The 16,181-nt window shown below is 38.3% G+C and overlaps 1 protein-coding gene and 1 long non-coding RNA gene across 3 annotated transcripts; one reads left to right on the top strand and one right to left on the bottom strand.

The window, feature by feature from the left end:
* Positions 1-261: 261 nt before the first annotated feature.
* LOC143893057 (uncharacterized) lies at positions 262-2,036 on the top strand. Of its 2 annotated transcripts, none has more exons than XR_013255696.1 (3): positions 262-703; positions 1,363-1,579; positions 1,735-2,036. It is a non-coding gene; the product is annotated as an uncharacterized LOC143893057 (long non-coding RNA). The 2 variants fall into 2 exon arrangements; XR_013255697.1 differs by having other exon boundaries at positions 267-703; positions 1,438-1,579.
* A 1,975-nt stretch (positions 2,037-4,011) lies between these two features.
* On the bottom strand, positions 4,012-14,422 carry LOC143892497 (MIF4G domain-containing protein / MA3 domain-containing protein). The gene is made up of 8 exons (XM_077397147.1): positions 12,972-14,422; positions 12,735-12,857; positions 12,556-12,622; positions 9,510-9,613; positions 9,299-9,401; positions 8,914-9,209; positions 4,683-4,988; positions 4,012-4,595 (listed from the first exon to the last, which is right to left on the bottom strand). The coding sequence occupies exons 1-8, from the start codon at positions 14,175-14,177 to the stop codon at positions 4,254-4,256; spliced, it is 2,547 nt and encodes an 848-aa protein (XP_077253262.1). The 5' UTR covers positions 14,178-14,422; the 3' UTR covers positions 4,012-4,253.
* Positions 14,423-16,181: the final 1,759 nt, after the last annotated feature.

The following is a 16,181-nucleotide window of genomic DNA, read 5'->3' as shown; positions in this document are numbered from 1 at the left end:
TAGGGATTTGATAGGGTCCATCGCAAAAGGCATTTCGCGGCTGTTCTGTCACATGTGAGACTAGCTACCTCGTGAATGGAGACAAAAGCTGTTGTGACTTTATCATCTGGTAACAAACCTGGAATGTGGTTGCTAAATGGGCTTGTCATTGGTTCATGTCTCATTAACTTCATGCTCTATGGGCGTGCAATACAATGTGGCATGCATCCCCATTCCAAGCGTAGTAGTCATCTCCTTTTAGTAGTAGACCATATGATTAGGCATTTTCTGATCACTATCATAATTGATGTCTGTCATATCTCATAGACCCACGAGTATAGTTGGATGAGTAGATGATGGTAATGCATTCTATGAATAGATAATGGAATGCTATCTATCTTTTCTTTTTTCAATGTGAGAAAGGAAACAAAAATAGACCTGGTTTTGAGAAAAATTCTCTCTTGTCCAATGCAAAATATGCTTTCAGACAAGAGACTTAAGCGAAAGAACGGATCTCTGAAGCTACGGCTATAAAAAGTAATATATGGATAACAAGTCATTCACATTGCTATTTTGACAATAGATTCCCAGGGTAATGCATAAGGGATTCATCTGAAGCTTCAAAAAACATCAAATTAGAAACAATCTGTTTATGGGCATGGTGGGGGTTGGACTAATGCTCATGCCACTTTCTATGGAGGGGGTGATGCTTCTGGGACAACGGGTATGTAATCAAATGAGCATTTGTACCCTTTGTTTTTTGTTAGAATGAGGATTTGATGGAAACCCATTGTTTGTTATTTCATAAACTCATATCATAGGATGGAAACATATGGTTTATTTCTTTATTTCATAAACCCACTGTATGTTTCTTACATTCCTCAGGGTCAAATGTTTCAAGCTATTTTTGTAGACAATAGTGTTTTTGAGCTCGAGCTCAGATAGCTTATCTGAGCTCGAGCGTCAAAAACTAATGTGGGCCCATGTTTTTCGGGGGATCCAAAGCAATCATTTAAAAAGCCCTATCATGGGTAGGGTGTGTACCAAAAATTAGGTCCATAGGATCATCTTAACCCTTCCATTTGTGGAGGGGGAAATGGACAGATACTGTTTCTCCACAAATGGAAGGATTAGGATGATCCAATGGAGCTGATTTTTTGTGGACACCTATCCATGATGGGGGGCTTCCAAATGAATGCTTTGGATCCCCCAACAATGTGGGCCCACACCTGTTTCTGAGCTCGAGCTCAGATAAGCTTATGAGCTCTAGCTGAGAAACACTATTCTCATTTTTGTAACTTCCTACTTTTGTTATTTTCCGACATTTTAACTCTCATTCCCATGATGTAATAACTCATCAACTCTAAATTTCCTCTTTTTCAGCCATTCAAAGACATGACCTTGTTAAGTTGAGATACATGAACTTTGATGAACTCTATCCCTATTGTTACTATGTAGTTGGAACTGTCGGTTTAATGAGTGTGCCGCTGATGGGTATAGCTCCAGATTTACAGGCGACAACAAAAAGTGTCTACAATGCAGCCATGGCATTAGGAATTGCAAATCAACTCACCAACATTCTTAGGGATGTTGGAGAAGAGTAAGTGAAAAGCCATAAAACTATCTGTTAACAAACTCATCTTAGCTTCATGGTTCAAACTTCAAAGCCATCGATTAAATGATGATTTGTTATTTGATTTTTAGCATATAACATATGGATTTTTTTATTATTCTAATGGCTTTTTGTTTATTCAGTGCTAGACGAGGGATAATTTATCTGCCGGCAGGGCTTTCAGATGATATATTTGCGGGGAGGGTGAGACAGGTGGAGGAGTGTATGAAGAAGCAAATTAAGAGGGTTAGGATGTTTTTCAAGAAAGCAGAGAAAGGACTAAGAGATGAGCTTTATAAAAGTATTCTACCAGCTCTTGTGGCAGTTTTCTGTTTTCTATCCATGTTTTTCTTTTTGTCCTCTGAGAAATTGGCATCCTCCACTCTAAAATCTATAACTGTGCATGTGACTGTAAACGACTATTCTAGTATCATTATTCAAAGGGTGTATGCCAACGGTGATCGTAAAACAGAAAAGACAAGCTGAGTTTGTGCATTTATCAAAACATGGTAGTGCCAATATCATTAGCCAAAATGTATGCCAACAGTGGTTGTAAAACAGACAAGGCAAGCTGAGTTGGTGCATTTATTTAGGGGTGCAACTCGGGTCGGGCGGGTCGGGTTTTGAAGAACCCTACCCTACCCGAGAAATATCTCGGGTCGTGTTGGGTTGGGTTTTTTTCCGGAAAACCCACAATTCCCAAACCCGGCCCTACGCATGATAATTCTCGGGTCGGGTCAGGTTTTTTCACGTTGACGCATTGTAGATAAAAAAAAAACAAATCTTCACACCAAAAATCTCTAAATTTATGTAATCATGTGTATAAATTTAAGAAGGAAACTATATTTCCACATCACAAACATGATCAACTCAATGAAAACATTTATATCTATATTGAAAAATAATTGACTGTTATTCAAGCGATAATTAAAAATGTTATAGTACACCTACATAAGTCGGGTCGGGTTTCAGGTTTTTTAACTAAAACCCGACCCTACCCAAGACCCATGATTTCTAAGCCCGACCCATGCTATTTTCGGGCAAGTTGCACCCCTACATTTATTAAAACATGGCAGTGCCAATATCACTAGCTATGCCAAGTGGTTGTAAAGAAAAAAAGACAAGCTGAGTTTGTGCATTTATCAAAAGATGGTAGTGCCAATATCATTAACCAAGTGTATGCCAACAGTGGTTGTAAAATGGAAAAGACAAGTTGGATTTTTGTACTTATCAAAACATGGTAGTGCCAATATCATTAGCCAGAGTGTATGCCAACTTGTAAAACATAAAAGACAAGCTGAGTTTGTGCACTTGTCAAACCATGGTAGTGCCAATATCATTAATCAAAGGGTTATGCCCACAATGGTTGTAAAGCTGTAATTTTTATTAAAGGGTTTTTTCATCATTATTAGATATGCAATTAATCACTTGTAAAATGATGCAGCACAACACAATTATGCAATAAGATTGTTTTTACAAGGGAAGTGATATTTACGCCCCTATTCATCACCAGGGACACCTGGTGCCAGTATACCAATGACTAAAGGGGGCCTAATGTACTTGATGTCAGAATAATCTAGTGGCCTTGATTGCCACGTACACTGGCACGTACACTGGCGCAGGGTGTCCCCTGGTGATGAAAAGGGGCGTAAATATCACTTCCCTTTTTATAATCGGTGATTGTCATAATCAGCTGGCATAATTGTAATCAGTGCTTCAACAATCCCAAACAAACAGGGCCTAAATAAATAAAACTTTCACAATCCCATTTACCTCTAGAACTACACTGCCATATGAGATCGGCAAATGATCCAAGCAATGCAAAAAAGTATTAGAGGACCCCAAACAGGGTATGTTGCCATGTGTCACTACCCTGCCAATCCCATGGGCTCATACAAACATGTGTGTTTTTACTGTTAGTCAACTCCAAGTTTTCACAAATGGAAACAGTGGTGCTAGTTAGTTTGATCATGCTGGGATCAGATCATATTGGCAACATAATCAATACCATATTGCGCGAACAAAAACCTCTTAAATATGAACTGCACAAATTCAGGCTTCTACATTAGCTGTGTAGGATTCATCATCTCTTTAAGGTTCATCGGGGGGAAAAGACAAAGGAGAGACTAATTATTAGTTTGTCCAATGATGCCAGGATCAAAGCTTACTGGCTCCACATGGTTTTTACTAATAGAACCTCTTAACTGCTCAACAGGGGTCAATGTCAGCTGTATAGGATTCATTGTATCTTTAGGTTTACTTAAGGCAAGAGTGGGTTTGAGTTTTAACATAACGCATGAAATAAGAGCATATTGTACAAGCATCTATTAATTAATTGCGATGTATGAACCATGAAGAATATGATAGTAATGTCAAAGCTGAAAAAGAGTCAGGTGGAAGGACGAACCAGTGCCACAAGCTGTCAAAACTGCTAGTATGGGGCAGTGATAATTGAACAAGGATAAGATACAAATAATATACACATTTCATTACAGATTAAAATTCAGACATAATATAGAAAGTGCAAAATCCTCTATGCAGTCACACATGTTGGAACAAAACAAGCAATACTTGTTTCATCAGATACAGTAATGTGAAAAACCTGATTGCACTCAATTCCATGTTTGACAGAAAGAAGGGACTTGGTTCTTCATAAACTTCATTAATCTCTCCTCTTCCGCTTGCGGCGTCTTTCATCCCTTTCACTTTCATGAGAACTTGAATCAGACTCCGACTCAGAACTCGAGCCATCTGAACTTGACGCACTTGAACTTCCAGATTCAGACACTGCTTTTTGCTGTTGCATTATAAGACGTGGCATATTTTTCAAGTACTCGCGTAAGCTCTCTGTGATGCCACCAAGCCCAATGGATGTGAAGAAGTTGATGGAAAATCTAGTATTTTTTGGATTATCCTTAGGGAAGATAGATTCAAATGAGTCCTGTATTGTGGAATCATTAAGTCTCTCATTGAGCAAACGTATACCAAGATGCTCCGATAATTCCTGCCATCATACACATATGAAGTCAAGATTAGCAGCCTACAGAGAAATATGAAATACATTGTAAAGAAAGTGGAACTAAGTAGATACCTGGAAAAGAATTTTTATAAAAATACGGGAAGATGAGGTCGTGTCTTCTTCTGTTAAACGTATATATGATAGAACATGCCAAGGTAGGGCATCGGTGCCAAGCAAATGAGCAAAGAACTTGGCGACATTACGTAGCTTATTTGTTTCTAGTCGATGAATCATCGAATATTGCTGCACGAAACATTTTTCAAAATTTTCCTGGTGGATTTTGTTGATCATGCAAAACCTTTGCCCCAAGAGACCATAATATCGAAGATATGTTCGCTCTTGGCTGCAGCACTCCAACAGCATTATGCATAACTCCATCTGCATAACCAAAGTAGTACACTCAATTAATGGAAACTTTTCTAAATCATCAATAAAACATTCCCCATGTAATAAACAAAGTTGTATATATTATGAGAAGCAACGCCATATAACAAAGTTGTAAATATTATGAGGACCAAACACATTAACTACACTTGAAAATTTTGAGAAATGAGTACAGAAGGCAGGTAACGCCATTCAAACAAGAAATTTAAGGGCAAACAACCAGGGACACCAGAGGAAACAAGGCAAGCATGAGCTAGGCACCGAGAGGAACATGCATAAATAAAATGAGAGAAAAAAATAAACAGTAGAAAATGCAGTAAAAACAACATGAAATGGATTTGATATAAGGGGAAGTGCGTTGGAGAATCATGGGAAAACTAGCTGGAGTAGATTGACATAAAATGATTTAAAATGAGACACACAGCAGATATATTGTGTAATAGAAGTTACAATAAGAATAGAATTGACTATTGCTATTCAAACCAAATGACAGTTAATGACCTTTTATAGTGATAATCCATATGAACAGACTGAAATACCCTTTCTGCATACTGACATGTTTCGACAAAATGTAGAAAATTTTCAACATGCCTTGTGCCGTCCTCCTAATTCAAAGAAAATAATTGGGCTTCCAGAGATCCTTCATGGCAATGTCATGTTTCAGATTCATCTCTATTGTTTCAGTTTCATCGTTGTCTCTTCAATTCACAATAATGTTATGGAAATTTGTTAGGATAAATATAAGATCAGAATTTTACTTCCTAAAAGAGAGTTGCCTAAAACACAACTTTTGTGCTCATGTCTTTCAAAGCTTTACAAACCTTCCAAACCAAGCCCATGGACTACTTCAGTCAATTATCGCTTTCTTCAGTTTGCATATCTAGTTGTTTACAGCTGTAGTTTGGTTGGAATCTAGAAGGTTGAAAAGTAAATACTTATTTAACTGCCCATGCAGGAAAGCAATTTTCACATACATTTTAAGGAGAGGCAAACACATGACTAAAAGTTTCATCATAACCCAGACTATATTTTCCTATTAAGGTCCTGTGCTAAGAGTTCAGTTCTATAACTTTGAAATGTTCCATCACAGTTGTATTTGACCCTATAGACGCATCTGTAACCAATGCCTTTAAGTTTCAGGTCTAGCCGTCTAGGCATTACCACCCAAATATCATTTCGTAAATGGCATTAGTCACTTCTACCATAGCTTCAATCTACCTTTCGCTAGTATTATTGACTTATTAGACATGTGCAACAACACATTTCACTAGGTGTTTGATGTTGTTAAACCTTGTGTGTTCTTTTGCTTATGTGATGGTTTTTTAGTATATGTTTATGCTTATTCTAGAACTTCCTGAAGTTTCATCTTAAATGTCCTTCATTTGCATATGTTTCTGTTAAACAACCAGTTACTCCAAAAGCTAAAGCTGTTGGAGAAGGCGTTATTCTTTTATAATTCAACAGTTTCTATGATTTTACAGGATTTGCACCGAAATTTCCATTCGAAACTAACATGTTCCCATTTCTGTCACGACCAAAATGCATACTAAAACCAAAACCCAAAACCTTGTTTGGGACTTGAAAACGGTTAAGGGTGGAATATCCAATTTGCTATCTCATGCATCTTAGTTGCAACATCTTCTTGGGGCTAATGAATTGGGTTTAGGCTCCTTATGATGAGACGAAACATCTAGAACAAGCTTTCTACTATTATAGTCTTTTTCTGGGTCCCAGTGTGTTGCAACTGATTTTAATTTCTCAAGCGGTGTTGCAAGTGATTTTAACATTGTCAAGTGGTCCAAGGAAAATTGTCAAGTGGTCCGAGGAAAAATCAAGTGTTCTGGTTCTGAACTCCGACATGAGAAATAGAGCAATAACAAGACAATGTTAAGCTGATGCAGAAGCTAAACGACAGATTCGGAAGTGGTGTCCCATCACCCATGATGATACGTGAGGACTAAATACAAGAGATTATAACAAAGATCACCTGATTCATTGGAGATATGGTTGGTGGCAGGAAACAATTCAAGAAGCATTTGAAAGATAAGAAAAGGAGAGGCCATCGAATTGGTCACCGACTTGATTGGGAAGATCTATTAATTGATGGTCCACATTGAAGATATGATAACATCGACCAAATCTCTTACATATTTAACAACTAGCGACTGGAGCAAAGGTGGTAGGGGCTCGATAATTTGCTAATCATGGAGCAGTTAGGAAAGGAGCAAAATTCATAGGAGGTTACCTTGTAGGAAGTAGTATTGAACCATGTCCAGAGAGACCTCCTTCTCATCCGCGAACTCAAACTCCTCCATGGCCACAAGAAGAAAAATCTGTATAGAGAACCTGATGATGATTTGATGTTTCAATAGCTACTTTGTTATGACTCCAAGAAAGTTTTGCTTGATGGTGCCAAATAAGTCGAAGAAAATGTAGGAAAGGTTGTATGGATCATCATGGATGTAACAAAGACTGTCTAATAATTTTCAAGACCACTAATGACATATCTTGTCCTTGTCATCAAAAGATTACAGAACCGTGATCAAAGATTCTCTTTATTCAATTGAGATGCTCTTGGCAAAGGACTTTCTCTTCTGGTTACTTGTAATTTGCTGAGAAAATGTAATATCCTTTACTCAAATTGTTTAGAACAAGTGATGATAATCTCATCCTTGGTTGTCCATGCTTCAAATTCTGAATTTCTTTGCAGGGGAGTTTCTTGACATTATTAATTGTTGAAGTTTGCAGGTATTTGAGAGGAAAAGGGGAGGTCTCCATTTTAATGCCCATGTGCAAAAGGATGTGACCTTTCCAAAGGATAGCATTATCATGCCATAGTCATATTAGGACAAGTTGAGGGTAAAAAAGGAAAATGGAGAGGCCATAAGACTGAAATGAGAGGAAAACAAGTAAAGGTAAAATGATAGGTGCTGGTTGTAGGGAAAAAAAAGAGAGAGAGAGAGGAGCTTTATGTCATAAGGACAAAACGAAATAAGGTTTAGCATTGTATTCACAAGAATAACAGTATTATTGAAATTTGGGGTATTCAAACAGGGATGTGCTACAATGAACCCACAACTTAAAGTGAGGCCTCGATAACGCCCAATTAGTTTTGTCCTTAGTTTTAAAACTCCCCCGCGTCATCATGGACTCCCCTAAGTCAACTCCCTTTTCCCTTGGCCGTGTACCACGTTTTGCCACTGCGTTCAGCATTAATCCCTAAGGAGACAATAAAAAGTCCTTTGACTCTCCCAAGTGACCGCGTCAACGCCAGGTCGACAAGGACTTTTCTTGGCCGCATTTTGACCCGCATCCATGTTTTTAAACACGGGTTTTATCATTAGATTGCTGAGATGAGCCCGACTCAAGTTAAAGATACTAAAATGAGCACATCTTAAGTTAAAGGTGCTAATATGAGCACGAAGAAAATTTAATATGCTAACATGAGATTATTAAGAGATTAAGATGCTATGATTCACCTTTTAACAAGTGAAAAAAAAATGAAAGGAAGAGAAAAATAAAGATTCTAACAAGAGGGTGGTGCTGTTGACCAAGTAGAAACTAAAGATGTGTGATAAGAGAAGGAAATATCAAGAGAATAAGAGATGAAAGGTGAGAAGAACGAAATTGAGAAATGAAGACATAAAAACACAAATTTGAATGGGAAGACAAGAAGTTCATGAACTTGTAAAAGAAAAAATAACAGAAATCGAAGAAGATATGATTGAAAAAATCTGTTGTAGTGTTAGACATAGATCTTTTTCGCCATAGATTGTAAACAGTTCATCAAGATACATATTAGAAACAAATTTTCCAAGCACACTAGACTAGATATAATTAATGAAGGTTTTTCATTCCTTAAATAGTGTGTTCCTACATCGTTTCTTGCAGCTACTATAAACAAAGGTTGTTTGCTTACCTCTTGACCTGGCTCGAGTTTGATTTTCAATAGTTTATGGCCAGCCTCCTCAAAATCAACACTAGACATGATTGTGAGATATATTGTCCTCCGTAGATTCACAAGATTTGTCTCCGTCTCATCTTTAATCTGCATACTTTCTTCTTCCTCGTCTTCCTCTTCTTCATCATCCTCATCATCTGTGTCGTCACCAGAACCTGCTTCATCCTCAGAAGATTCCTCGCCAAGGATATTTCTCTTCAAGTCTTCATACTTCTTTTCATTCTCGAGAAAATGTGGATCCGGCTTAAAAATATCTTGAAAGTTTACAAGTAAAAATAAAAATGTAAGGAACACAGCTAAAAGAAGAGCCGAAAAGGAATAAATGTTAATGCTTCAAAAATACCTAAAGAAATCTCTTGATCTATCTCATCTTCAAGGGATAACTCGTGGGTGATCTGATCATCTTGCTCCACAAGGTCTAGTTCTGGACGGACAGCAGGGTACCCCTGCATATTTTTTTGGCAACAACATGAAGCTCAGTAGATTTAATAACATGACCAAAAATATAAATAAAGGAAATAATTCATGCCAACACTCAATGAGTGAGATCATACCTGAAACTTGGCTTTTCGTATAGCAAAGAGACCTTCAATCAAGAACTGGACCCGCTTATCTATTTCCCCTTCATGAAGGATTCCACGAAAGCGCTCAAAAATACCTACAATTCAAGAATCATAATGATAAAGTAAAACTGAACCGATTTAGCTACTTCTCCTTCATAAAAAATTTTAATGGTACTTCTCCTTCATAAAGCATTCCAAGAAAGCACTTGAAAATGCGTCCAATTCAAAAGTCATATAATGATAAGAGAAAAAGTAACTACAATGAGTAGGGAGACTAATCTCAGCTAAATATTCCTACGAAAACATGCATTCAAGATTAAAAAGAAGACCATAGCTGTTTCACAAAAAATAAGAAATGCTTTACGATTAATGTACCAGTCACTCCATTAAAAAAAATGTACCAGTCACCAGCATGTCAGAAGGAAATATAATTGCATTTGACCTGACAATATACTAGGTAAACATAGGATAGAGTAGCTGCACACATGATAAAGGGATCGAAGGTTTGTCAAACAGGATAAACGTTTCTCTTGCTCATCTACTCGAATGTGAATAAGGTGTTCGGATTCAGTTTGAATCTACTAAGCTTTAGAACAAAATATAGGCCTCTTTGGATGCCTCCAAATAAATTATTTGCACATAATCTCATATGAAGTCTTATTTGCATATGAGCATATATGCAAATAATGGTTACGATAGTTTGATATCAATCTAAGTTAACGGTTGTCTCATTTGCAAAAGAAGAACCAATTTCCATGATAACCAAAGAGGCCCCCCTTAAGCCACCTATAATGTCCTGGAAATTCAGTTTGCAGGCACAACCGCTAGAACGCTGCCCCCCCCCCCCCCCCTCCTCGCCCCCGGCCGATATGTCAACTCACGAAGCCCATGCATGCAAGTGAATTTGATGCAAACAGCCCCAAACTACAGCCCTACATGAAGCCTGATCGTGGAAGTGAATTTGATGCACCCAGCCCCAAACTATAGCCCCTAAAATCCATCATCAAAGAAGGTGAACAGGAAAAGTTATAAAACAGACCCCAAAAGAGAGTGGATCACTGTCACCATGCTGGCATCAGCAGTGGGGCCTAGAAAGCTATACATTTCAGATATCAGAAAAGAGTTTGCACATTTTTCAGGAATTTACATGAAAATGGTTTAGTAGAATCACCCAAAATTGGACTTACGAAGTCCCATAAGTCCCAACTACAGATATTGGGGGTTAGAGTCCCCATTTTATATTATTTTCACTACTTTATAGATTGAAGGAAAGTTCTATTAGTTAAACAGGTTCTCTCATTCTTCATGCAATTGTTGCCACTAAATTGAAGTTTGGTCCTTCAATTTAGCTTTAAAAAATTTGACCACTTTTTTTTGGGATGGTGAATAATTTATTAATGGGTTTTTTTTTGGAATGGTGGACAATTTATTAAACCAAAGAAATCCCAAAGACCAAGGCAGTCTGAATGCACAGGACAAGAGGAAATGACAGAAAAGAAGAGAAAAGATGAAAATAAAAAACCCATACAGGTGTGGCTCTTTGGCTTAAAGTCATGGATATGATCCCCATTGACACGAGTTCGAATCCCCAGGGGCTTACCTGATGCGCGTGTTTACGAGTGATCGTGTGCATCCGTAGGGAATAGTTCTGCCCTAAAAATTAGGGTGAGGATACCCTATGTCATTTAAAAAAGAGATGAAAATAAAAGGGTACAGAGAAAACCCAACACTAGGGCAACCGCCACCAACTCTACACACTCAAGGTGTTAAGTGACCTAGAAATAGAATTTCCTATCTACCAACTCCCAATATTGCTAAAGCATAAGCAGCAGCATCTGTCAAAGGGGTTATCAGAAGTGGTATGCAAGCAATATTTCTCTCATGAATTACGAGGATGATAGTGTGGAACCCAAAGCAAAGTGGCATTTTCTCAATTAAATCGTACTACGCTTTGGCCAAAGGTGCCCTCCCGGGCCCGAGATTTCCAAACGTTTGGAAGTCATTTGTGTCCCCAAGAGCTATAGCTTTCCTATGGTGTGTTTTCTGTGGAAATACTCTTACTATCAGCTCATAAAGAGACAATCTGTGAGTCCAGAGATTGCGTGCTTTATGGGTTACACGTGGTGTTCTGCTCTCATTTATTTATCTAGTGCCCAAGAGCGATTCTGATTTGGAGTTCCAGACTCTTTAATGTCAGATGTATTGGCATTATCAGCAATCAGGTTCCCATGGAGTAAACCGACTGGCAATAAGAGATGGGAACGCTTGTGGTTTCCTTTACCAATTTGAATTATGTAGAATGATAGGAACGAGACGATCTTTAATGATAAATCTAACCTAATTGGCAAAATTATAAACTAAATTATTGTTGAGATTTTTTAGTATGCATATCAAACTAAATGGTTAGATGGAATTTTGACCCGAGATATTATTTGTAACTGCGGTGCGGAGTCCTCCCCCATTGTCAAAGCTCATGAGGTTTGGGCTCCGCCATCAGATGGATGGATGTCATGCAAAACTTTACATAATCTTGATAAAGTGCCGCCTTATTTAATAATGAAGTTATTTTTAAATCTACCCAATGATCTAAGTCTATCTTAAAAGTTTCTAAAATTACCAGAGGTTTCTTTACACATCTAAGAATATATGAGATTCCTCTAGAATTCTCCAAATATCAATATCCTACTTGGTTTTCTAAATCCTTCTATGCTCCTGTTCCTTCAGGTACAACCAAAGCATGAAAGAAGTTTGGGGCGGGGAATTTTCTTGTATGTTTGTGACAATGTACCTTTTATGTTTCTCTGATTAATGAGAATTTTCTTACAAGTCATAAGAATAAAAGGGGGAAATGATCATAAAAAAATTACAGCAATTCACGATGACCCTAAAAAAACCCAGTTAAGGAGACTTCCAACGAGCCCAACAAGAGTCAATATGCGGAAACAAACAAGGAAACAAGGCAGATTAATATGAAAATATAGTCATCGTTGGACAGCTTGCATAATAAGACACTGATCTAAAATACACAAAGATTCACCATGGAGGCCTTGAGGTGAAAGGTCTTGAAGTAGTGAGCCACATTCTGTGATGAACCCAGCTGCTACCTGCAAGAAAATGAAAAAGATCTCAAACAGCCTGCTTCTGTACAATCAACTAGTTCAAGGAACAGTGCATGAATAAGGAATAAAAGGCAGTATAATCAAGTTATTAACATACCTCGACACTATCATCTGTAGGATTTTCCAACAGTACCGTAAGTAGCTCCAAAGCAATGATCTCATGGGCAACTTGTTGATTAACAAGATGAGCTATAAACTTAGTTGTAGCAAGTAATTGGGGCTACCAATGACAAATTTTGAAAGATGATTCAGGAACATAATCTAGTGAATTAGCAGGTTGTAATAAAATTTCATAATTGATAATGGAAATGAAGCTTATTTATAAGATATATACCTTGTCGTTGCGCTTATAAGCTCTCTTGAGCTGCAAAACAATTCTTCTCAAAAGAAGATTACCCACTTCTGGAAACCTAGTATTGACGACAGAAACCAACGCAGCGAACACATCGGTGAACCCGGGAGAAGCCATCTGTGATTTCATACAAGACCGACAAAATAAACCCCTTCCCCGGATGAGATTTTCAGCAAATAATTCAGGGATGATGTTCTTTACGTTGGTAGCATTCACTTTGTTTACCAACCCATTTATGCTCTTCCGGAGAGCATCCCACGTCAAGCGTTGATACTCGACACTGCTCTTGTCTTCAACATCCTTCATCATTCGGGCAAGCTTGAATGGAGGAATGTAGACCCCTCCACTACGACCCAAGTTCGCAGACGCATCTGTATCCAATTTCCCATCTTGCAATACTGGAATTGGCCTTCGAGATTCTACAGCATTGGTTTTATTCCCACCTTCCTGTTCCAATTCCTTTACACCCTTGTCATATCGGCGGCGATGATCATCATCTCTACGATGCTCATGTTCTCGCCCTCTGCGTCTGTCCCTGTCATTCTCCCCGCGCCTGTCATCTGATCTCCTCCTCTCCGATAATTTTCGATCTTCTCCATCACCATTGTCTTCATAATTAGGGTTTCGGTGATTTCCCTCATCGGTTTCTCGATTTCTAGGGTTTTCTATTTCGTTCCGACTGCTTCTTCTTCCGTCCCCATCAGAATTCTTACCTTCATAATCATCATCATCACTACGCCTCCGACGAGTTTCATCCGATCTCCTCTCTCTTCTTTTCCCTTCTTCTCTCTTATCGCCTCTACTTTCAGGTGAAACCCTAAAACCCCCCTTTTCTCTGTATCTACCATTAGAATTCTTACCTTCATAATCATCACGAGTTTCATCCAATCTCCTTTCTCTTCTTTTGCTTTCTTCTCTCTTATCGTCTCTACTTTCTGGCGAAACCCTAAAACCCTCTTTTTCATCATCACTGTGCCTCCGACGAGATTCATCAGATCTCCTTTCTCTTCTTTTCCTCTCTTCTCTCTTATCGTCTCTAGTTTCAGCCGAAACCCTAATACCGTCTCGAATTTTCTCGATCCGATTCTCGTCCTCCAAACATGGCGATTCTCTCCCGTGTTTGTGATTGCTAGATCGGAATTCACTCTTACTGCTCCCTCGTTCCTTTATCTCTGTGTTTTCTACCATCTCTCTCAGTTCTAGGTTTATGAGGGAAGATGGAAACCCTAGCCTGACTCTGTTCGATTACTCTACCGATCGGTTTTTCTTTCAGTATAGAAAATACACGGAGGATGGAAGGAGAAAAACAGATCAAAGGAAAACGGGAAGACCAGATAAAACCCTAACCCTATAAGAGAATAACCTAATAGAGTATCTGTCGGAGCGCGAACTCATTGTGAAAAACTGAAAATGACAAAATTTACGTTTAGGCCTCGTTGTTTGGTTTTTTATGTTGAGAAATGATTGTGACTTGTGAGTCTAAAACAGATTCAATGAGTCCCAAGAAATGGTTTTGCAATCGATTCTCAAAACCCAAAACAAACAAGTCCAATATTGAGTCCAACACTCGGGGCGGGATTCCTGAGGATGAGGACGGGGATTTAAAAAATTCTCCGGAGTAGGGATGAGGGCGGGGATGGGGTGGGCCAACCCCGCCCTGTTTCAATATGCATGATATTATGAATACCCTCTTATTTTAGTACTGTTTTAGTGTTTTTTTTTTTTTTTAACAATAAACATTTCTTTTAGGTTAGTGATATTGGGACTACTGTATTTTGATAAGTGCACAAGGATTGCTTGTCTTTTCTTCTTCATGGGCATTAAAAAGCATTTTTTGAGGCGGAGATTTTTGTGCGGGGCGGGAATGGAGATTAGGAATTCCCGTGGGGGTGGGGACGGGGATTCCCCGACATCCCCCGAAGTGGGGACGGGGACAGGGAATCTACCTTCCGGCAGGGACGAGGATGGGGAATGCAACATCCAGCCCCGCCTCGTTGCCAGCCCTAGCGGAATGTAGCCTTTCGTAAGCAATGGTCCACATTCAACTACCAAGTACGCATATTATGCATGATTTTTGAGCAAACGGAAATCTGACTTTGGACCTATCTGTGTACAAGTGGTTATGCTCTATTCTATTACAACTAGTTGCAGTCCCGTGCGATGTACGGGGCGAAGAAAAATTAGTATTCTAAAAAACCCTCTCTATATACGGAATTGCAATTTTTTTTTATTTTTTTTGTATCTATTCATAGAAGTCCAATAGGCATTACTCTCCATAAATATAGCGTGTATCTAATCTATACACACAACTTCTATGTATCGTCTCTCTTAAGAGAGAAAAATATACATACCAGTTCTGTGTATAGACCCTTAATTTTAGATGATATTATTTTAATCAATCCTTGATTTTTGGTGATATTTCCATTCCTTGATTTTAGGCGTTTTAAATTCCGAGTGCCACATCCCCTTAACAGGTTTTTAAATTTCGTTATTAAGGTCACGTGTGATAGAGGAATATGTGTGAAACGGTGTGCCACATCCCCTTAATGCGTTATTAAATTTCAGAATGCAGTGGGAGTGACACGTGGCGCAGCCTCAACTTCCCACATTCAGCTTTACTTATATATATATATATATATAGATAGATAGATAGGGTAGACCTCTAGTGAAGCACTTGATTTATTGTATTACAATGAAGGGTAACCATCTTGTAAAACACGTGAGATAAGCATGCAGAGATAAGATAAAGATAAGAAGATCAACCTGATCCTAATTTTTTGATGGGTAAGCTGGGTTTAGTGGGGACCCTTGCTGAACCTAATCCTAATTTATCTGAGTATCTAATCTAACCAAAATATCTTAATCCATTTGAGTTATCTAATCTATACAAAATATTTGATCTACCACACACAATCCAATGGTCAGATAGAAATAGTGAAATTCTTCTCCCATGGACATAGGCACATTGCACTACGTAGATCATGTGTTCTTGTTTTGTGTGATTATGCTTCTCACATCTTTTCTTGACGTCTGCTACACATCATGTTTGATTCTATTTGAGAAGATACTTTTCGGTTTTGTACATTAAAAATAAAATGACTTCGTTGTTGAATGTAATACAATCACATTGTCAAAACCGGTCTCTCGCTATTAGAACTATCTTACCTACCCAGTTCCTATTGGGCTGAGGTA

This window comes from Tasmannia lanceolata, unplaced genomic scaffold, assembly GCF_043159265.1.
Source record: "Tasmannia lanceolata isolate RefF3 unplaced genomic scaffold, GAP_Taslan_0.1 ptg000015l, whole genome shotgun sequence".
In the NCBI taxonomy this organism is placed as follows: domain Eukaryota; kingdom Viridiplantae; phylum Streptophyta; class Magnoliopsida; order Canellales; family Winteraceae; genus Tasmannia; species Tasmannia lanceolata.
This window is presented reverse-complemented; position numbering and strand designations above follow the sequence as displayed.